General features: G+C 43.8%; 1 protein-coding gene across 1 annotated transcript in view; it reads left to right on the plus strand.

Annotated features, from left to right (window-relative positions):
* Positions 1 to 4,681: 4,681 nt before the first annotated feature.
* Positions 4,682 to 23,200, plus strand: part of Stard9 (StAR related lipid transfer domain containing 9) — a 76,348-nt gene continuing 57,829 nt past the window's right edge. The window contains exons 1-3 of the mRNA XM_036184283.1: positions 4,682 to 4,821; positions 9,128 to 9,197; positions 11,461 to 11,577. Of these exons, the coding sequence (XP_036040176.1) occupies positions 4,775 to 4,821; positions 9,128 to 9,197; positions 11,461 to 11,577 (234 nt within the window). The 5' untranslated portion in view covers positions 4,682 to 4,774. The remainder of the gene's footprint in view (positions 4,822 to 9,127; positions 9,198 to 11,460; positions 11,578 to 23,200) is intronic.

Below are 23,200 nucleotides of genomic sequence, written 5' to 3' on the forward strand. Positions count from 1 at the left end.
ATTCTTACATGCAATGTCTCTGGGGAAGTAAGTAAGAAATGAGCAACAATAAATATGAAAACAATAATAAAAGGAATAAATAAAGAAAAAGGACAAAGGTTTTACTGTACTGAGTATGAAAGCAAGGATGCAGGCGTTAAGAATCTGAAGAAGTTGCTTCATGTAACAAAACTGGCTTGAGAAATAAGGAAACCTTGTCTCAATTTTCATCGCCATCTCACTGTTACCAAAGGTCGCTAATGTCTGACAAACTCTATCATGCAGAGGTCGATTTACTTTACTATAGATAAATATTATTTTATGAATCATTTGGTAAATAGTACTCATTATTTATCCTTGGTTACTGGCCGAAGAGGTAAAGAGTTAGGATTCAGTGAGGGGAAAAATGAGAAATCTTATTATACAAAGTAATTTGAAGAAATGTGTAATTGAAACAGGACAGAGTAACACTAAACAGACTGATCAGGTTTTATTTATATATTAAAGCATATGTATACACGCATATGTGTTTTTGGGTGACAATAACAATTAAGATAGGCCATGGAATCCAGAAAGAGGAAGCTTGAAGTACATGGGATTGGCTTGAGAGAAGAAAGGGCAGGGGAAAAGGAGGTAATATTTTAAATATAAATTAGAATAAAACAATAACAGAAACAGGACAGAGAGCTGGGGAGTTGAATCTTTGGTAGGGAAAGAGTTTGCTATGAAGGAATAAAGATTCGAGTTATATCTAGACTCACATAAAAAGTTGGACATGCGGTTGGGGATTTAGCTCAGTGGTAGCTGGGTTCGGTCCTTAGCTTCAGGGAGGTGGGGGGAAAGTTGGGCATGGGTAGTGTGCTCCTATAACCAGCACTTTGGGGGACAGTGTCAGGAGGATCACTGAAATATTCTGACTACTTGCCTAGCCTCGAACTCAGTGCTATATCTTGTCTCATGGGATAAGGTGCATGGTGTTAGTCAAGGTCACCTCTTGTCCTCTTCTGCCTCTGTTTGAGTATACACGGGTATGCACCTGCATAGACATGTACATGTACCATGTGCACACAACACATTCACTAATACGCATAACAAAGACTGAAGTAAATTAAACAAAAGAATAGAAATTATTTTCCTGCCACTAAAAATTACTCATGTGATTTTTATTAAATAATAAAATATCTTAAGTGGCTGTATATTTTTTTACTTAGGAAGTCTGAAGAAAACAATTTTAATGGTTAGCGTTAGACATATGAGTGGCATGTGAGGTCTTTCAGAGTTGAGGAGTGTTAAGAACTAAGGATAGTGAAGAAGAGGATGAAGATTAGGATCTACAGAGAGCACAGAAAGTAAATGAAGGAAGTTGAGCAGCTGGCTCCAGTCCACAGGCAGCAGCTGGTGCTGCACATCTGCATACCACTGAGCACCAGCCAGCCTGAGAGATTGCAGGACACAGCCACATCTGGCTCCTAGTGAGAACTTTCTTAGCTTTCTCAGGCCTGTGGATATACATGGCTGCTTGTTGGGACCATATGCAGAGGGATGGGTTTTTCTTTGGGCCACCAGATCACAAAAATGACACAGAGACTTATTAATTATAAAAGCTCAGCCTATAGCTTAGGCTTGTCCCACTAGCTCTTACAACTTAAATTAACCCATTTCTATCCATCCATGTGTTGACATGCGATTCATAGCTTTTACCTCCCCTCCTTCATGTCTTGCTCCCTCTGTGACCAGCTGGACTCTGCCATTCTTCTTCCCAGAGTTCTTTCTGTCCAGAAGTCCAGCTGTACCTCCTGCCTAGCTATTGGCCATTTAGCCTTTTATTAAACCAATCACAGTGACATATTTTTATACAGTGTAATCAAATATCTCACAAAACCTTATATTAATTTTAATTTGCAATAATACATTTTAGATGACATAGTGGTTTAGTAGACATTCTTTGAGGACTCACATAATATATACGAATAATATACTTTTGGAGAAAAAAAGCGTACATTCTTGTTTTTTTTTCTTTTTCTTTTTAGCTGGGGACCAAACCCAGAACCCTGTGCTTGCTAGGCAAACATTGTAACAGGCATAATGTTCCTAATGTATTTATCTGAAAATTCAGTTTATTTTTTTTGATAATCATATTTCACTACTTAAAATACATGAAGTGAGCAACTATTACCAATGTGCATCTAAGAGATAGAACTAAGTGTTGCCATGCATCCTGTCTTCTCTAAATCTGGTGTAGACTGAAGTGTTGGCTCATAGATTGGTATAGTTTATATATAATGTGGAGATAATCAATCATATGTGTATAATAAATCACACAAAGCATCACTAAATCCAAAGATAACCTAGTGTATGATATAAAGAATTCAGTGTATGGTTTTGTGTGTGTGTGTGTGTGTGTTTAAAATAGAGTAGTTAAGAATGACACCCACGCCTTTTCTCTTTTTGCTCTCTTCCCTCCGCACGGTCTCTCTGTTTCTCTCTCTGTCTTTTTGTCTCTGTCTCTCTTTCCCCCGCTCTCTCCCAATAAAGCTCTAGGAAGGTTAAAAAAAAAAAAAAAGCATGACACCCACAGATTAGAAGCCCATTGTCATGGTTAAAGAGTCTTATCTCTCTCTTTCTCTTTTTTTTTTTTTGGTTTTTCGAGACAGGGTTTCTCTGTGTAGCTTTGTACCTGTCCTGGAACTCACTTGGTAGCCCAGGCTGGCCTCGAACTCACAGAGATCCGCCTGGCTCTGCCTCCCCCCAAGTGCTGGGATTAAAGGTGTGCGCCACAACCTCCCGGCCCTAGTCTTATCTCTTTGAAACTGGGAGAAATGATAGGCTGTACAAACAACATGTTAGATCTCATAAAAAATGTTATAATACTCCCTAGGGGAGTCTTTGCCCTGGAGGAGATGGGAATGGGAGGTGGGCTGGGGTAAGGGGGGGAGGACAGGGGAAGCCATGGCTGGTATGTAAAAAAAAAATTAAATTTTATTTAAAAAAATGTTATAATACATGATTTAGAAGGAGAGTCTGTGTTGACTGGAGCTGTTCACATTTTCATGAATATCCAGTTTGGGATTATGTTAGAAATGAAAATTTGGATTTGGCTGCTCTGAGATGAGCACTTATAAGAATTTCCCAGGTGGTACAGATCCTGTGTAGCACTTGTGTGGACATTTTAAATAAATCTATAGACAAATCCATTGGGTAATAGTTCAAAACATAACAAAGCAAAGACTCCTCCATTTTTCTACAGCTGAGAATGGTTACCGCATGGCAAAAGAGCTCTCAGAGAGGAAAAACAACCCACAATCCCGTGTGGTTATGTGATTGCTCATTCTCTATCAGTCCATTTGCTTCTAGAGTTATAATTCCAATTTTTAACACCTCTGGGTCTAGAGGAGAGGGATTTGTCTCTGAATGAGTCCCCAGTCTTACTTTTCTCAACTAAATTAGAATGTCACCGTTATCAGTGACTGCTTGCTCAGAGTCTAAATGGAGTGTAATTTCCTCTCCAGCTACATAAATGTTCTATTTTATTCCCTTTTGGTTTCCTTGCATTCAATGTCTTTCGCCACGTTACACATGTAGGTATTTATTTCCTTTTCTGTAAGATCCCAATTTCCATGAAGGAAGTGACTTCATTGTGTTTTTATTTTGTCTGTGAATCCTTAAATTTACAGTTAATAATTAGGCAATGGCTAATCCTGTACCCGCTCCTCTCTAATCATGATGTATGAAGATTGAGAAGACTTCAGTGAACACAAATTTGTCACCATCAGAAACAGACCCTTGTTTCTGTTTTTGTTGTGTGAATTAGGAGCGTCCTATGTGCTGTCTTGGAACTCCCCATTGCTAGAACTTAAGTGTTCATCTGCACCACAGGGCGGGAAGGGGTTTTGGTCCCTTCACCTTTGGGCTGAGCTTCAGACTTGACAGATATAAACAGTTCTGATCAGATAGCATTTACTGTGTCATAAATACTGCTGGGGTGGCAGTGAAGTTCCAGGACAGTAAAGAGAAAAAACAAACCAACCAAAAAAGCAAAACCAAAAGCAAAAACCCTCCTCATTAAACACTGCTTGGAACCGTAAAATCATTTGTTTTGCCCGTTTCATTGTTTTGAGACAAGATTTCTCGCTGCACTCCCAGCTGACCTCAAACCACCCTGTACTGCCCAGGTTAACCTTGAACTCATTAACAATAATAGTCCTGCCTCAGCCTCCACGAAAGGCTCCACCTCATTTTTGCTCCTAAAATTTTGATACCTCAGACCAATAGGGTAAAAAACAATATTTAGCAATTTTACCTCATGAACTTTCGAGTATTAACCAAAAACTGTCACCAAATCTTAGAACAAAGGAGGGGTGTCTGAGGAAGTGCGAGGGGCAGGGCGAGACGTAGTGGCCTGGCTCACCGGTCTCAGAACCCGCGGGAGGATGGGAGGCTGGGAGGCTGGGAGGCTGGGAGGGCCCCGCCCCCGGCCCGGCCTGGCCCCGCCCCCGGCCCCGCCCCCGCCGGGCGGTGGCTCGCTCTTGGGCGGCAGCGTCCGGGGAGGTACGAGGGAGCGAGAGAGGGGCGGAGCGGCCCGCGCGTGCCCCCGCCCACTCTCGTCAGGATTGGCCGAGGCTCAGAGGGCCCCGCCCCCTCGGGCGAGGCTGGGGCTGCGGCCGGGAGGCGCGTGGGGCGGGCGGGCGGGGCGGTCTGTGGTTGTTGCTGTGCCTGGGGCTGGGGCTGTGCGCTGGGCGCCGGCCAGGGATGCTTCCGTCCGCCTGCTGTGCGGGTCTTGGGCTGTGGCCGAGGGATGGCGAATGTGCGGGTGGCCGTGAGAGTCCGGCCTCTCAGCAAGCGGTGAGTGTGGCAGGCAGGAGGGGGCGCCTGAGGCGTCAAGTGAACTGAGAGGAGCGCGACATCCGCGCTTTCCTCTGGGGGACTGGTGCGGAGAAAAATCCAGACCCAAAGTGCCCTGAGGGCTCAGCGTCCAGAAGCCACGAAGGCCGGAGGGACAGGGCTTCAAGTAGCGTCCTCGGAGACAGCGGTTCCTGTGTGGCTTCAGGGGTCGCTTGCCCTGGGTGCACGTCCCTGGCATCTTGCCAACAAGAGTTTCTAGGGAGCCTGACTCAGGTCTTGGTGCACTTAGTAGGGCCTTTCTCATGCATAACGGTGTGAGGAGTGCATAGGCATGGGCAGTCAGTCTCCTTGCCTGTTGGTCCCAGGAGTACCCAAGTGAGGCCTGGAGGCTGTGTGTTCGTACCTACACACGGGATTCCTCTGTGGGGACATAGGAAAAAGAATTGTCAGGATATGGGAGGGTGATTGAGGCCCAGGCAGACTGTGGTTTCAATCTGTGCTCAACAGCTGATGTGTTTTAAGGACCTAGGGAAAGGGGAAGTTAATACCTCAGTGCTAGTTTCTTGTGAGTGAGCCTGAGTCTGCACCTCTCAACCCTTGAGGCATCCAGTGTGGAGCTGAGGATTTCATCCTCATCCACTCACTTGGGAAGTGAGAGAAGGCTTCGCACAAGAGTTGACTGTCTGAACTGTTCTGAATGATCTTTGAATTTTCTGACGGGCAGGGGAAAGTGCGGCGCTCTCTAAGAACAGGAAGAGAAAGTGAATTTAGGCTGTTAGGGTGTAGATGGGAGCCTTGGATATGGGCTTGGATAGAAGCAGGTGAGAGGTGATAAAATTGGGAGAGTGTGGTTCTAGACCAGACGACTTGTATTGAAATTCATTGTAGAAAAAAAAAAATTTTAATGTCCAGTATACAAGATGACAAGTGGGGACAGAGATCAAGAAAGGCCTTGTCTCCTGTGACAGGAATGGCAATATGGGGAGTTAGGTTTGTCCTTATAGAGGCCATTTGCTTTGAAAAGTCTTGACAGAATGAGAAGCGTGAAATAGGAGGAGGAGCACATAAGCGTGTGCCCATGCTGGCAGTGGTGGCGCACACCTTAATCCCAGCACTGGGGGGTAGGGGGAGGCAGGCAGATCTCTGTGAGTTCGGGGCCAGCCAGGGTGGTTTTTAAACATCTGACTTTGCATGACTGCCTGTGGTTCCCTGGGAGCAGCTGCTGTCCAGAAGGAGGTAGCTGCTGGTAGATCTGTTTCCAAACGATTTTTTTGGGTTCTTAGGGTAGCAACATTGACCACTCTTAACTTTTCAGTTCTTTGGAAACCAGGAAATGCAAATAGCATGGGTTTCATTAAGAGAACGATGTTGAAACGCCTTTGTTACTTGCGTCGTTGCAGAGAATAACATATCTCATCCAACAAAAATGAAAACAACCAGGAAGCACATTTACTTTTAGCTCCAGTGAAGAGGCTTGAGAGAAAGTGATAGATTGTCAAGATCTCCAGGTGTGAGCTGATTTTTAGCAGGCTGCAGATTCACAATCACTGATTCAGGGGTAGTTATGTAAAAAGTCAGTGTGATCTCAGCTAAGAAGTTCAGACCAGACCATTCTTCAATTCCCTTAGAATTCTGCAGAGATAGTGGTGGTACCCACTGTTCATTGACACTATTTTGCATGTGGAGAATCTGCTGATTTTGTAGTCTGTTCAAACAGTCAGATAAGTCATAAGCACTGATACTGTGCTTGCGAAGGAGCCATTAAAGTTTTCTAGCCCAAGCTTACCTTGGTATTTTCCAAATGAGAACATGGTCTTGCTAAAGTTCTAAAAGCAGGATTTGATTCGCTGCACCACACTGCACCACACTGCACCACACTGCACCACACTGCACCTTCCCAAGATGCTCAGAATGGTTTCTTTGTTCCATAGGACCACAGAAAACCCTGAATGAAAGAAAGAACAGCTCAGAAGTGATTTTGGAGTCCTACCCTTAACCCCAGTTGTTTCCCATAATCAGAAATTCTGTTTGTCATTAGGAGATGTTGTCCTTGTCTATCCAAAGTCATTCACCACTGAGGAACACACCTGCTAATTCTGTACTCTGCCCCACTGCCCTGTACTTTCACATGATTCATTAATTTATTACACTTTTTAAAAATTTATAAAATAGGGATAACCATGTCTATCTTTTTTTCCAAGACAGGGTGTGGTTGATATATTGTGCACCCCTATAAACTTATCTGGGGGGGGGTGTCAGAGAACAGAAGAGCCACTATATTAAACATAGGTTTAGGCAGTGATAGCACATGCCTTTAATCCTAGCATTCTGTAGGCAGAGATCTGTCTGGATCTCTGTGAGTTCAAAATCACACTGGAAACAGCTAGGCATGGTGACACCCGCCTTTAATCCCAGGAAGTGATGCCAGGAAGCAGAAAGGTATATAAGGCATGAGGACCAGGAACTAGAGCCTTTTTTAAGCTTTTAGCACGGTTCAGCTGAGATCCATTTGGATGAAGATTCAGAGGCTTTCAGTCTGAGGAAACAAGATCAGCTGAGAAATTGGCAAGGTGAGGTTGGATGTGGCTTGTTCTGTTTTTCTGATTATTCAGCGTTCACTCCAATACCTGGCTCTGGGTTTGTTTTTATTAATAAAACCTATTAAGATTCATCCTACAACAGGGTTTCTCTGTGTAGTCCTAGCTGTCCTGGAACTCCCTTTGTAGACCAGGCTGGCCACAAACTCACAGAGATCTGTCTGCCTCTACCTCTCGAATGCTGGGATGTGCCACCATTGCCCAGCTGAAACCAGCTTCTTAATTAAGATTGATGTCCTTTGCCCTCTTAAAATTTAATGCCAACATTTCTGTAAGTGAGCAGAGGAAGGTGGGACAATTTTACCTTCTTGTGGACTGATGATCCTGGGAGATTAGGAACATGTCTGGACTTGGAGTGTGGCTGAGTAGTCAAGCACTTGCCTAGATGTATGAGACACTAGGTTTGATCCCCTTCGCCACAGTAAAATACCTCTCTCCCATGTCTCTGTACAGTGGACAAGAAAGTACAGGAAGGCCTTAAGGGGCCTTACATTTAACTAACATAAACTTAAATTTAACTAACACAAATGCCATTTAGCTAGGTTGTTTGTTTTGGTTTTTCAAGACAGAGTTTCTCTGTGTAGCCCTGGCTGTCCTGCAACTAGCTCTGTAGACCAGGCTGGCCTTCAACTCAAAGAGATCTGCTTGTTTCTGCCTCCTAAGTGCTGTGATTAAAGGTATGTGCCACCACTATCCAGCTTGAGAGAAATTTTTTATCTAGGGCTTTATTACAGATACAGCAAGTGCCTTCAGTAGATGAACCGTCTCGCCCTAGCTGTAGGTTTTTGTTATGAAAAAGGTGGGCGTCAGATGTATGGATCATCAGATAATCCTATTAAAATGAATGCCTTTAAGTCCCCAGCACTGCAAGAAAGAAGTTTAAAGTGAATGTAAAGGTCAGCTAGCTGCTAGCTGTGTTACCACGTAAAGACAACATAGGTTTTTAAGTACCTTGGCTTTCCCCCTGACTTCACATGTAACATATTCCCAATGTTTCAGCAGAGAGGACTCCAATACCCTTTATTAGAACTTTGTTCAGTGGTCTAGAGACAATGAGAAGTTGTGTCATGTGCTGGGCCAAAGATACTGTCCAAGCCTGATTTTTAAGGCATAGATAGTTAAGGATCAGACAGATCTGGACTTAAATCCCAGTTCTACTGGTCCTGGCTGGGTGGCCTTGGACAAGTTATGCAGTTTCTCTAGGCTTTACTTTAAAGTTATATCTGTCAAAATGAAGATATGCTGTGAAGCCATATGAGAAGAGCAGGGTAGATGGATAAGTTACAGTATCCGCACCTAGTGTGGTGCTTTGTGCATAGAAGATGACCAAAATAAGGTGACAGTGATTTCAGAGTCACAGTATATGGCCAGGGGGGGAACCAGGCCCTCAACGGAGTCTTTATCTGCTTTTAGCTGTTCATGGAGACAGCATTCCACTTACTGGAACAGGGACAATAGTAAGAAAACTAATTCTTTTCTCTTTCTGTTTTTGGTCTTGGGGTGTGTGTATGGGCTCTCGGTTTTAAGCCAGTGCCAGATGTAGTGGCACATGCCTGTAATTCTAGCATTTGGGAAGAGGCAGAAGGATCAGAAGCTCAAAGTCATTCTTGGCTAGAGTGAATTTGAGGCAGCCTGGGCTACCTGAGATTCTGTCTCAGCAAACAAAACAAAGTGTTTCTTCTCATTCGAGTCCTGCTCTTATTTCTTAGGGAGACCAAAGAAGGGGGAAGAATCATTGTAGAAGTTGATGACAAAGTGGCAAAGGTCAGGAATGTAAAGGTAAGCCTGGAGTTGTGTTGTTTTTTTTCTAGATAAGGATCTTTACAATTAAAGGGTCTCTGGGGTGAATATGTTTGATATATTAGAAAGCAGGAAATGTAAGAGGATTGTAGGAAAAGCTTAGACCAATCACAAAGTAAATAAAACAACAAAAGAATTATGCTTAGAGTCCAGAAAATGTGGCGTTGTAGTCCATGCTGTTAAATAGAATAGTGCAGCTGTTTTGGAAACTGATATTAGCTGTTTTGAAACTAAACCCAGGGTATGTAATAAGGGCTGCGATAAGCTGAACTCCTGCCAAGGGAAAGTTATATGTCTATGTAACTCACAGGGCCACCAGTTAGACTTCATCCTGAGTCCTTCAACTGACAGTGCTTTATCCAAGGCATTATTAGGAATTTTAGTATTTGCCTGATAATTCAGGGTTTGTTTTGGCCATAATGTGGTCCAGATGTCAGACATCAACCTCCAGACCCAGAAGGGAGTTGGTCACTAGTCTGAGTCTTGTTGAAGATTTTTCCCCCACAACCCTACTTAACTTTGGAGCACAATTGAGCAGACTCAGGGAACTTCCTTCCCTCCTCCTCACCCTGCTCTCCAGAGTCAACTTCCTCCATCCTTCCTGGTGCAGAAGAGGAAGATGAAGGGGTTCTTCTTTTGTGGACGTGGAGCAGTGGAAAGAAGCCAGGGAGGTGATCCCATGACAGATGCTGTCATTAGCTTGTGATGTAAAGCCAGCAGTCCCAAGAACTGAGGAAGCTGAGGCAGAGTGGAGGTTATCTAGTCCCAGGCTCAGAGCTATGCCCTCTCTCTTGTTTCTTCTGTGATGTTTCCTCTTGTCGTTAGCTCTTGTTAAAAGAGAATGAGTTTAAACAGGAGCCCCTGGAGAACCAAGGCCCTTTCGTTCCCTGCCTTCTCTTACACACCTCTCTTGCTAGTCACTTCTTTTGTTGTAAGATCTTGTAGTTTGGGGTCTAGAAGATGGAGTTTGTCCAAGAGAAAAATTTAAAAGCAAACTTTTAAAAATGTGTTATTTTATGCATATGGCTGTTGTGCCCACATCTATGTCTGTGCACCACATAAGTACCTAGTGCTCTAGGAGGCCAGAAGAGGGCATCAGATCCCCCAGGCCTGGAGGCACAGATGGTTATGAGCTACCATGTGGATACAGAGAATCAAACCAGGGGCCTTTGGACGGGCAGCCAGTGCTCTTAACTTCTGAGCCACCTCCCAAACACCCAAGAACAAACTTTAGTTTGCACCTCCCCAGCTGTTGACTTCCCTAAGGTCAGTTATCTACGAACAAGCTCTTACTCATTATGACATCCATGTTCTTCTGCAGATTTTGAATAACTAATGTCAGAGTTGCCTTTCCCTTTTGGAACTTTATTCTTGGCTAAAATGTGGTTTTTGGGTATATTTTCCCCTGACCTTGATTGGGTCACCCTTAGTGCTGCGTGTGTCCTCCTCAAGGAGCACCCCTCCATAAGCCATACTTTCCTTCCTGGAGGCTGGCAGAGGACAGTGGAGCAGCCATCACACAAAGCTTCGCATGCCTACAGACTGTGATGATTTTATAACATCCAGACCATTTTACACCCATGAAGTAGGAATTCGGGGTGTGCACCAAGTGTTCATTCTTGAGTTTCTTCTCTCTGGAGAGGATGAAGGAGATCTTTGCAAGAGGCATTTTCTCATAGTGAGATTATTGTCACCTGCATACCACAGTTTAAATTTAAATATTAAGCCTAGGCATTTCTGGGAAGAATGCCAGCCATTCTCCCCAGTACCCAGAGCTCAGTGCAGTTCCAAGTTTTGGCCCTACCCTCCTGTGCCTTCAGCCACTGGATTTTTCCTGGTCCATTTAATACTATTTCCAAGTCACTGAGAGCAGATTCCTAAAGGACCTCAAGGAAAGCTCCAAGTTGATGAAATCTGCTGGACCAAGGGACTGTGCTACTCATGCTGTCAGCATTCTCTGCAGAAATACTCAGGGAAGAATTAAAAGAGGCTTTCCCTCCTGAGCTGTCCTATACCCCATGAGTTTGTACGCAGACACATGCTAGAGAAATAGGCATATTGAGTTTCTGTGTCTATTTGTTCCTAGTGAGATGGAGACGGGTTACCTCTCTTCTTTTATGCTGCCGTAAACATTATAGTGTTAGTCCAGGTCTCTGTAATTGTCAGAGAGCATAATGAAGAGCCACTGTCCAGATTCCAATGTTATGACGGGGAAGACATTGGGTGCTGTGCTTAATTTTAGGTGAGCAGTCGACCAGAGAGCTTTGGAGACTCCCGGGAGAAGGTTGTAGCATTTGGCTTTGATTACTGCTATTGGTCAGTCAACCCAGAGGACCCTCACTACGCATCTCAGGAAGTGGTAATGTCACTTTCCCTCCATCCTCTTTTCGCAAATGTTTGCTGTAAATCTACTTTTCAAGGTCGTGATGGCAGTTGCAGACTGGAAGTACTCTAATTGGTATTTTACACTTTGAGGAAATTTCAATGAAAACTAGTTTTCAAGAGGAAAACACTAATACATCGCGAAACATTTAAAGTTATTTCCATGATAGTTATTACAACTGGATACTTAGGTAAATCAGCATGGAATCTGGGTGATGACTGTTTTTTATGATATGTTGGTTAGAAATTAATGATGTTTTAATCTGAGGAATGATAGTGAGTGGCATCAGTTTTTAAAAAATGTTGCAAAGAGGTGGAAAAAGGCAGCTTGGCGAAGGTGTTGGAGCTTGGCTAGTGTCTGTTTCCAGTTTGGGCCTCAATGTGATTCAGGTGTGGGGGTTAGTGCACATAGTCTTCTGCTGTGAAGAGACACCATGACCACGGCAACTCTTATAAATAAAAACATTTAATTGAGGTGGCTTGCTTACATTTTCAGAGGTTCAGTCCATTATCATCAGAATGGGAAGCATGGTGGCATGCAGGCAGATAAATGTGGTGCTGGAGCAGAGAGTCCTAGATCTTGACTCCAAGGCAACAGGCAATTGACTGACTATCACATTGAGAGAAGCTTGAGAAAAGACCTCAAAGCCCACCCCCACAGCGACACACTTCCTCCAACAAGGTCATACCTTCTAATAGTGCCACTCCCTTTCGGGGACATTTTCTTTCAAACCACCACAGTCAGTAAGGCTTGCCTCAAACATGACCTTGAATTGTGGACAGCAGAAGGATTAAGGAATCCTAAAAGCTACTGTCTTCTTAGGATCTTACATGTGTATTTGTGCTCCTACACACAATGTGAAAGGGATAGACAGCTAGTCAGCCAGACTGCAAGAGTGTGTAGAAGGTGAATTCCAAAAATCTGCTGGCTGAGGGTCAAGAGGACCAGAGCTTTGCTGACTGAAGGTGTTGCTAGTCATCTTCCCTATGCCTTGTAGTTTTGTTTAGCTCTTTATCAAGTTGCCAAGGCATCTAGAGATCTGGGCAGTGCATCTTTTGGGCATCTTTGTTTTTGGGAAGTAGTAGCATTGTATTGTATTATCAGTTGAGCACTGTAGAAAGTTATGCTTTCCATCCCCATAATGGCAGTAAGCCTTGCTAGACCACAAAAAATCATCCTTGTCCTGGTAGTTGTTAGGGTACTTTGTGACAGTCTAACCCTAAAATTGAGAAAAGAAAAATAAATATGTGTTTGTGTGTATGTGTATATATATATGCGCCAGGCAGGCATGGTGACACATACCTGTGTGAATTTGTATAGAGAATATGTGACTATAAATTATCTTTTTCAGAGTTATGGAATGATACATAAGACCTTGTTTTTATTCTTAATTATTTATATGTGTGTGTGTCAGTGTGGGTTTGTGCACATGATTGCAGTACCCCTAGAGGCCAGAAGAGGGTGTCAGAGCCTCTAGAGCTGGAGTTACAGGCAGTTGTGAGCCACTGGACATAGATGCTGGGAACCAAACTCAAGTCCTCTGCAAGGGCAGTATGCATTCTTAACCTCTGAGCCTTCTTCCCAAACCCATGGCTCTTTATTTTTAATTCTAACACGCAATGTATGTAAGTCATCTGCCTATTGGTATTTGTGTAGAGACCCACAGGTTTCCTAGTGAGAACTTACTCAGGGTCTGAGAATCTGAGCTTGCTTTACCCAGCAGTGCTACATAAGGGAATGATTTGACCACGGGCTTGGTTACCAGGTTTTTGGAAGGGTCTACACTTGGCTGTGTGGTGTGTTTTGACATAGCAAAGGGGAGGTCTTTTGCTCCACCCCTTGGCATTGTTATAAAAAGCCCTTTTGAAGAGGCAGAAAGGGCTGTTGGGTTTTGATCCAGGTTCTCCTGCAGCTGTCCTGTGTTTGTTTTTTTTTTTTCTCCTCTTTGCTACCTTTCTATCTAAAAGTTTTTTATCCCTCTCTCCTCCTCATAGGAACCCTTTAAAAGGAGCTGGCCTCCCACATATTTGTAACACTTCCACTGACACTTCCGCCAAGATCTGCAAAGATCTAGGAAAGGAACAGTTGCGTAGAAGACATTGGTCTTTCCAAAGTTAAGAGAAAGTATGAGCATTCTAAGAGCTGTTTCAGACTACCTAAGAGGTTGGCATACTTGTTTCTGTAATGTGTGTATACATGAATTAATGTTAACAAGGTGTCACCATTCACAGTTAGCTGTTAGCAAGATGTCACCATCCGTAGATTGTAAGATATCACCATTCATAGATAATGGTTAATAAGATGTTAGCTTCCAGAGATACCTGTTAACAAGGTGTCGTGATTCATAGATAGATGTTAACAAGATTCACCGTTTATTGGTAGATGTTAACAAGAATGTCACCTAGGGACTGGGCACTAGTAGTACACACTTTTAATCCCAAATGCTGGCACTTGGGAGGCAGAGGCAGGCAGATCTCTAAGTTCAAGTTCATCCTGGTCTACAGAGCAAGTTCCAGGACAGCCAGGGCTACACAGAGAAAGCCTGTCTCAGATAACAACAACAACAACAACAACAACAACAACAACAACAACAACAATAATAGAATGTCACCTGGCCAGGTGTGATGGAAATCCTAGCACTTGGGAGGCAGAGGCAAGAGGATTTCTGTGAATTGGAGGCCAGCTTAGTCTATATAGCAACTTCCAGGCTAGCTAGGGCTACACAGTTGAGACCCTGTCTCAAAAAATAACAAAAAACAGATGTTAATGTTAGTAATTCATAGATAGATGTTGTGTGATGATGATTAATTTCTGTTGTCAGTTTGATGAGCTCTAGAATCACTTGGCAGACTGGCCTCTGGGCATGCCTGTAGGGTTATCTTGATTAAGGCTAAGTAAGGTAGGAAGCCCCTCTCCCTGAGAACAGTACATTCTGTGGGCTGGGATCTTGGACTCTCTAAAGAGGAGAAGGTGAGCTGAGCACCAGTGGCCATCATGTCCTGCCTCCTGACTGATGCAGTGACCAGCCCCTTTCAGCATCTGCTGTCTTTCATTCCCTGCCACAATAGACTGTCGCCTGAACTGGAGTCAGAAAAACTTTCCCCATTCTGTTATTTTGTTTTGTTTTGAGGCAGGGTTTCTCTGTAGCTTTGGTGCCTGTCCTGGATCTCACTCTGTAGCCCAGGCTGGCCTCCGACTCATAGAGATCTGCCTGCCTCTGCCTCCTGAGTGCTGGGATTAAAGGCGTGCACCACCACCGCCCAACTCATTCTGTTGCTTTTTTATCAGGCATTTAATCATAGCAACAGGAAAGACAACCAAGATGTTAACAAGAGTGGGAGCTGGGGTGGTGGTGCGCACCTTTAATCCCAGCGTTCAGGAGGCAAAGGCAAGGATCTATGAGTTCGAGGCCAGCATGGTCTACATGGTGAGTTCCAGGCCAGCCAGGGCTACAGGAGACTCTGTCTCAAAGAAGGGGCGGGGAGAGGAGAGAGAGAAGAGTGGGGTGGAGAGAGAAGAGAATGAAGCGCTGGTAAATGGGGATGTGAAGTGACCACACACCTTCTTTATCCCATGAGCCTATAGTCTGTGACCCTGCTGTTACTAGCTTCCTATTATTTTTTATTTTTCAAAATTGCACTGATTTGTGGAGAAGGTTTGTGTGCATGCGAGAGCACACGTATGTAAGGAGGCCCGAGAACAACTTGTAGGAGTCCTTGCTCTCCTTCCAGCATGTGGGTCCCAGGGGTCAAACTCAGGTCTTCAGGCTTGGTGGAAAGACTTTTCCTACTGAGCCAACTCCACAGCTCTGACTTCCCATTCTGAAGGCAGATCTTGATCAAAATTGTATTTATACAAAAATATTTGGATTTTCAGCCAAAACTTTTCTTCAAAGTTGATCTGTTTTTCCTGGTGTGAATCTATACTGATGCTAATCTGTTTCTGCTCTGAAATTAGACCCAGATTTGAATTAAGGCACAGATATTAATTTGCTGTCTTACTTTTGACAAGTTACTTAACCTCTCTGTGTCATATATATATATATATATATATATATATATATATATATATATATATTTATTTATTTTTTCCGGAGCTGAGGATTGAACCTAGGGCCTTGCACTTGCTAGGCAAGTGCTCTACCACTGAGCTAAATCCCCAACCCCGTCCTATTTTTATTAGTTGTGTGTGTATGTGTGTGTGTGTGTGTGTGTGTGTGTGTGTGTGTGTATTTTTTGCCATTTTTGTGGTAGTGTATATCTCAGAGTTATCATACAATAAAGGAATTGTTAAAGTATTTATGGTAATTGCCCTCCTAGTGGGTAGAGATGTGAGTTTTTTGGGGCTGTGGCTCAGATCCTGGCATGATGAACAACAGTTCTCTTACAGTACATGAGAAGCAAGTACACACTTTTTTCTACCCCTCTTTGAAGCTGGGTATTCCTGGAACCAGCATGCTCCACAGGAAAAACTCAACTAACTTCCTCCTGGTGATGGACAACTGTTGGGGAGAGTTCTCTGCTCACACACATTATATTTGACCTATTGTTTGTATGTGCGTAAAACTTTCCAGGAGGAACTTTAGCCAGCTTTATCCACCAAGAACGGCAGTGGCCATTTGCAACAGTCCAGCCTGAGTCAACAAAAGCATGTTCAGGGACAAAAAGCTGCCCTGCCCTTTGCAAAGCAATTGCCTCTACTCTTCTGGGAATCTTCATTTTAAAATTGTTTGTTATGTGGCTAAAACACATTACACAAACATTTGTAACTTTTCCAGATTAAAAATGTGTGGTTGAGGAGATTCTTCCTACAACCAATGAATCTAAAACTAAAATTACAGTAGTTAAATGATTGTGGTTGCTGGTGTTTTTATATTTTTTTGGTCTGCATAGTACACTGAATACCAAACACCACACAACACAGAGTATGTCACTGCAAGCCTTTCAAGAGGAGAGGGTGGAAAAAAAACAGGGAAGGGAGAGGTAGGGGGGAGGTTGCAGGGAAGGGAAAGGAAAAGAAATGATAGGTTCCCACCACTTTACTCAGAGAATGCCAGAAACCTGGAGAGGCTAGGGAGAGGACCACACATTCTCCGGAACATGACTGTATGCGAGGGACATGGTAAAGAAACCACCAAGATGGCTACTCCATGATGGGGGAAGGTTTTATTGTGGATAAGAAAGAGAGAACATCCAGAGACATCTGGAAGAGTCCAGAGCAGAGAAAAAAAAGGAACAGATTCACTGTGGCCAGGGCTATCTTCAAGAAAAGGGGGCCAACTGAGGTGGGCAGGGGTTTGGGGGAGAGGGGTGATATCTGGAACACCCTGGGGGCTAGCATAGTGTAGGAGGAACTGGGGAGGTGAGAAGGGCCAGGAGGCAACCATGGTGGCTTTGAAATGTGCTTGTGAGTAGAGACTGAAGGAGCTAGAGGCCAGCATGGGCTTTGATATGCAGCTATGGGTGTATGTCAATGGAGGGCCATATGTCTCTTCTGCTAGAGGCAAGGGAAATAACTCCTTTTAGTGGATGGAACGGAACGGGAACTGTGTCCCGAGTTCCTGCGGAATGCTGGCTTTTATCTAACCATCAGGAATTCTTCTGTGGTCCAGCTGTGCTAAGCCAAGACTGTCATTTCTGGACATAAGCACTGTCTGACACCTATCAGTAACTGAAGGACTGGACTGCAGGAACCAAGAGGAGAACTGCCATTAGTGCAGTACGCCTCGTGGGCGTTTGGATGGGATTGTTCAATGCAGAATGTTGACCCAGCTTTGCAAAGATGGGTGATGATGCAAAGTACAGAACATGGCAAGTTTACAATCCATGGAGCATGAAAACTAACTGCTCTGCATTTCCATTATAATAAAACAGATTGCAATTAATTTGCAGAGAATTGTGTATCACTAAGATGTAGGGATAAGTTACGGAGAATTTTTAAATTCTGATATGTGGTAGCTAAGTAGAGTTTCAGAGTATTGAGTTGTGTACTGAGTGCCATTGTGAATACCAGTAGTACCAGGAGTCTAGGCTAGCTAGAGCAACACAGAGACCTATCTCAGGTAAATAAATAAATTAATTAAAAGGCCAGTGTATTAATATTGGAAATAGTACTAGACACCATTCAAGGTACTTTGTGTGTGTGTGCTCGAGTGAATGTGCCCAAGATTGACTTTGGATCTTTCTTCCTTTATTATTTTCCATCTTTATTTTATTTTTTACTATTTTAAATTTTTTTCCATTTTATTTATTATCATATGTAGGTGGGTGTAAATATAGAGGTCAGAGGACAACTTTATGGAGTCCAGTCTGTCCTTCCACCTTAACATGGGTCCCAGGGATTGAACTCAGGTCATCAGTCTTGCAAGGCAAGCACTTTTACACACTGGGCCATTTCACTGGCCCTGCACCTTTATTTTCTTGAGTCAGGCCGTCCCTGAACCTGAAGCTTATTGATCTGGCTAGGCTGGCTAGCCAGTAAGCTTCTGAGATCTGCTTGTCCCTGGGGAGGGGTGTGTGTGGGAGGGGATGGGGCTATAGGGGGCGTTACAGGCACATGCTGCCTGCTGGGCTTTTTACATGGGTTCTGGAGATCTGAACTCAGGTCTACCTGCTGGCACAACAGACACTTTACTGAGTCATCTCCCTACCCCAAAACGGTTTTTTATCTTTACTTTTCTATAAATTTTGAGACCGGATCTCATGTATCCCAGGCTGGCCCTTGGCTTCAATCTGCATACCTTTGGGGCGACCTGACTGGGCAACTAGGAAATGAAGAAAGGACAGACACAGGTACAGAGAGGCTAAAATTGTGGGCTGTGCATTCCAATACAGTTGTACCGCCCCAGCCTGAAATCTCACCGAGTTATTGAGGAAGTGGTTTATACAGCTGAACAAGGAGGCAGGTGTAGCCAACCTTGGAAGGAGATATCTATAGGGAAGCAGTTTCAGGCTGTAGTCATCCAAAGGGAAGAAGCTGTGATGGACAGTTTCTGTACACACTGGTTTTAGCTGAAGGTCAGTCATTTTTAACATCCATACTTGGACCGGATGAAGGCTTTGCCATTCACATGGGTCTGAGACATTGGGATCCTTGACATGGCCGTGCTTGTCAACACATGTTCACTCGGGACTTGACCAGCTTCCCAGAGGCCCTGAACCTGGTACGCAATGGAGATGACCTTGGATTTCCAGTCCTCCTGCTTCTACCTCTGGAGTGCTGGGATTACAGGCACGAGTCATCACATCTGCTTTAAACAGAGATGGGGAATCAAACCCAGGGCTTCATGCATGCTAGGCAAGCACTCTACCAACTACTGCGTAATATATAGTCCTCGCCTAAAGACACGTATTTACTGCACCACAGAGATCCCAGTACAGCTGGTAGTATGCTGGTGGACCCTGCCCCAGCTTTGTACTCAGTCAAGATGAAAGTAGCACTGTTGCCATCCGGTAATATGGAGGGATACTGGGCACTTGCTGCTGGTTCTCATGTGCCGGGCTTTGGTTAGTCACTGCTGCTGCAGCAGTAACACTTCTGTCCGGGAGCCCCACTCTATCACAGAACGAAGAAGAGACCTGTCATCTGCTTCAGCAAAGTAAGTCGGAGGTCTTTTACTTCTTTGGAATCTCCTGAACTTGGAGAGTGAATGAAATCTTGGAGAAAAGAGTAAAGAAGGTAGGAAAGTGGCAGAATCAAAAAAGAGACTTTGGAGGCACAACGGGAGCGGGAAACACACAGAAGCTAAAATGGAGTGGGATGGAGAGCTCGCTGCTGACAGACACTGTCAGCGCTTTCCAGACTTGCATCTCCATGCGAGGGGGAGCTGTAGACTCTGAGAGACTGAGTAGCTTAAGGTCACACAACTGAGCAATAGAACCAACAGCAAACCCTACCTAATGACAGTCAAGTCCGGGCTTGCACACACAACATCCTTCCCCGCTTTGTTCCTGCAGCTCTAGTGCCATACATCTTAAAGGGTCACTTAATGATGAGTAAATTACTCATTCAATTAATAATTCAGTGGATGACAGGTAAGATACAGCTGCCTTTTTAAAAAGATGGGTTTTATTTGTTTGTTTGTTTTTGGCTTTTCAAGACAGGGTTTCTCCATATAGTTTTGATGCCTGTCCTGGATCTCGCTCTGTAGCCCAGGCTGGCCTTGAACTCACAGAGATCTGCCTGTTCTGCCTCCCCGAGTGCTGGGATCAAAAGCGTGAGCCACCAGCAGTGGTTTTATTTTTAATTATGTGTTTATGTGTTTGTGTATGAGCATATGTTCACATGAAGGCAAGTGCCTGTGGAGACCTGAAAAGGATGTTGGATTCCCCAGAGCTGTGGTTTTGAGCAGCATGATTTGGATGCTGGGAACTGAACTTGGGTCACTTGCAAGAGAAGCAAGCACTAGGGATGGAGAGATGGCTCAGCAGTTAAGAGCACTTGTTGCTCCATCCAGAGGACCCACATGGACGCTCATAACTGTCTATAACTCTAGTTCCAGGGGATCCAATGACCTCTTCTGGCATCTGAAAGTACTGTGCATAAACACGCATGCAGGTAAAACACTCATACACATAAAAATAATAAAATGTAAAAAAAATTTTTGAATTAAAAAAAAAGCCAGCAGCACTCTTAACTCGTCCAGCCCCCAGACTCTGACTTCTTAAATTAAAAAAAAATTTTTTTGTAGCGTTCAGAGTTGATCCTAGTACATTTCTTGTGTGCCAGTCTCACAGTCCTGCACAGAGCTCCGTCCCCAATCTCACCTTCTTGAATCTTGTTGCATATTATGAGACGTCATCCAAGTTGCTTTGAGTTACAGAAACACAGATGTCAGAGTTTCTCGGCATCCCCTGTTCCTTGCTCATGCATGTGCTGGGGGAGCTCAGCCACATGTGGGTGTTAGAGCATTTTCTCATGAATATTTGCAGAGCTATGTACATTCCATCTCAAGTGCTGTTTCTCTCCATTCAAGATGAAGACAGAAGTGGAAGGGAGAGAAGTTTATAAGAAAAAGCCCTTTTGTGTGGCAATTGGCTGGGGCTTTGCAGGCCTGAGGGGGAGGGGGAGTAGCATGAGCATTTCATTATGATTTGTTCCTCTGCCAGCTGCACAGCTGCTCGGCTCCGTGAGCTGGATTTGGAAGGAATAAGGTCATTCTTTTTGCCTTTGTCTAACTTGTTTTCCCTCTAACCCTAACTGCGATTCTTAGGAGATCAGCCTTTAGATTCATAGAAACATCTGAAGGGCAGAGTTCCCTAATGCTAGAGGTTTGCCGCTGGTTCCAAATTCCTATACAAAAACAGGCATGGGAGACTGGAGAATTCTTTTAAAGTGCAAAAAGTAGTTTGAAGTTTTTTGTTTGACTTTCTTTCCTCTGAGTGAGTCAAGGATAATAGGAATCCTGGTACTACCTGGAGCCCTGGAGATGTAGGCTGTAAAGAGGTCATCTGTGAGGGAGGAATACTTGATAGACAGTTTTTGAGACAGTTGCCCTTGATGTTACCTTGCAGGCCTCACTTGCTCTGCTGTGCTGAGGATGATTGGTCTTAGGCTCCCACCCTGCTCTTCACATTTAGGCTTGTTTTGAGGTCCAAAGGGACTGTCTTTGATTAAAGAAGAAAGCCTCGATGGTGATGACTGCTTTGAGAGTCTGTGGAGAAGTGATGTGGAAAATAATCGAAACGAGTAGAATGTAGCCCTTAAAAACTCTCTTTATTTATATATGCATGCCACTGAGTTCATGTGGAGGTCAGAGGACAACTTTGCAGTCAGTTTTTCTCCTTCTATCCTTATGTGGGTTCTGTGCATTGAACTCGGGTGACCAGGCTGGGGTGGAAAGAGCCTTTTTGCACTGAACTATCTGGCGAGCCCCAAAGGTAGCCTTTTAAACAAAGTATCTTTATATTTATCACAGTAGCCAAAATTATTTTTTTAAAAAAGAAATGATTCTACCACAGTCTAGCTTAGTGAACCAGTATGTTTATTGGGGCCACTTACAGACAATTCAAAGGTAGCTGCCCACCCCAGTATGGAAGACTTAAGAAAGCTTCATTACTCCTCTGGGTACAGTGCTTACAGACACTCAGAATGCCTCAGTATTTGACACAGCTCTCTCCTCAACTCTCAGATAAATATAAATATATAAATATAATATATATATTGCAGTTTTTCTAGTTTGAATATTTAGATTATTCAATTTTATCTTTTTGTTGACTCTGTGTTATTATATTCTTTAACTTTATTTTGGTATGTTTTAATATGACCTTGGAAAAATGAGAAATATGTTTGAGTTGTAGCTCACAAACCAATAGTATTAAGTTTGTGTCAGTTGCCAGGTGTGGTAGCTCATACCTTTCATCCCAGCACTTGGGAGGCAGAGGCAGGGGGAATCTCTATGAGTTCTAGGCCAGCCTGGTCTACAAAGAGACTTTCAGGACAGCCAAGGCTCTGTTACAAAGAGAAACCCTGTCTCAAAAAAAGTTTGTGTCAGCAGAAAATGTTCAGTGTTTTCTTTTCTATATCAACCTTAATTTAGTGTTTGTCCCCCAAACTAAAAGCACCAGAACCTTTGTCAGGCATAATATTGTGTGCTGTGGCGTCTAGAACATGGCTGGGTATGATGGGTAGTTTTGATTGTCAACTTGACATAGTCCAGAATCATCTGGGAAGGAGCTCTCAATGAAGAATTGCCTAGATTAGATTGGCCTGTGGGCATGCCTGTTCGATGTTCAATTGAGTTGAGAAGACCCTTCCTGAATGTGGACGGCAACATTTCATGACCTGGTCCCTAGACTAAGTGAAAGGGAGAGAGCAAGCTGAGCTGTGAGCCTACTCTCTACTTTTAACCATGGATGTGACCAGCTGCCTTAACTCCTATCTCCTTGGCCTCTCTGTGGCAATGATGGTTACTTAGAATTGTGAACTAAAATACACCTTTTCTCTCCTGAGTTGCTGTTCTGTTTTTTGTGTTTTTTTTTTTGAGACAGGGTCTTAGTATGTAGCCCTGGGTATCTTTAACTCACAATATAGACCAGTTTGGCTTTGAACTCAGTAGATTCACTTGTCTCTGTATCCCTAGTTCTAGGGTTAAAGGTGTTCATCACCATACCAGCTGTGGAGACCCACAGAGGTTTCCTAGTGAGAACTTACTCAGGGTCAGAGAATCTGGGTTTACTTTACCCAGCATGGCTGTGTAAGGAGATGATTTGGCCATGGGTGTGTTTGTCAGAGTCTACACTTGGCTGAACAGTGTGCTTTGATCTTGCAAGGGGGAGGTCTTTTGCCCTGCCTCTTGGTGTTGTTATAAAAAGCCCTTTTGAATAAACAAAGTGGCTGTTGGGTATTGATCCAGGCCCTCCCGAAGCTGTTCTGTGTTTCTGTCTTTCTTCTCCTCAGCTAGGTCTCTGTTTCTAATATTTCCTCATTCCTCTCTCTTCACCTAAGAACCCTTCAAAAGGTGGGAGCTAGACCCCCACAACCAGCCTAACTTGTTTTTTGTCAAGGTATTTTGTCACAGCAACTGGAGAAGACAGTAATAGGGTAACTTTAATGCCAGGCGTTGCTGGGGCCGTGGCTTAGGGGCAGAGTCTTGCCTTGA

Source organism: Onychomys torridus, chromosome 4 (assembly GCF_903995425.1).
Source record: "Onychomys torridus chromosome 4, mOncTor1.1, whole genome shotgun sequence".
NCBI lineage: Eukaryota > Metazoa > Chordata > Mammalia > Rodentia > Cricetidae > Onychomys > Onychomys torridus.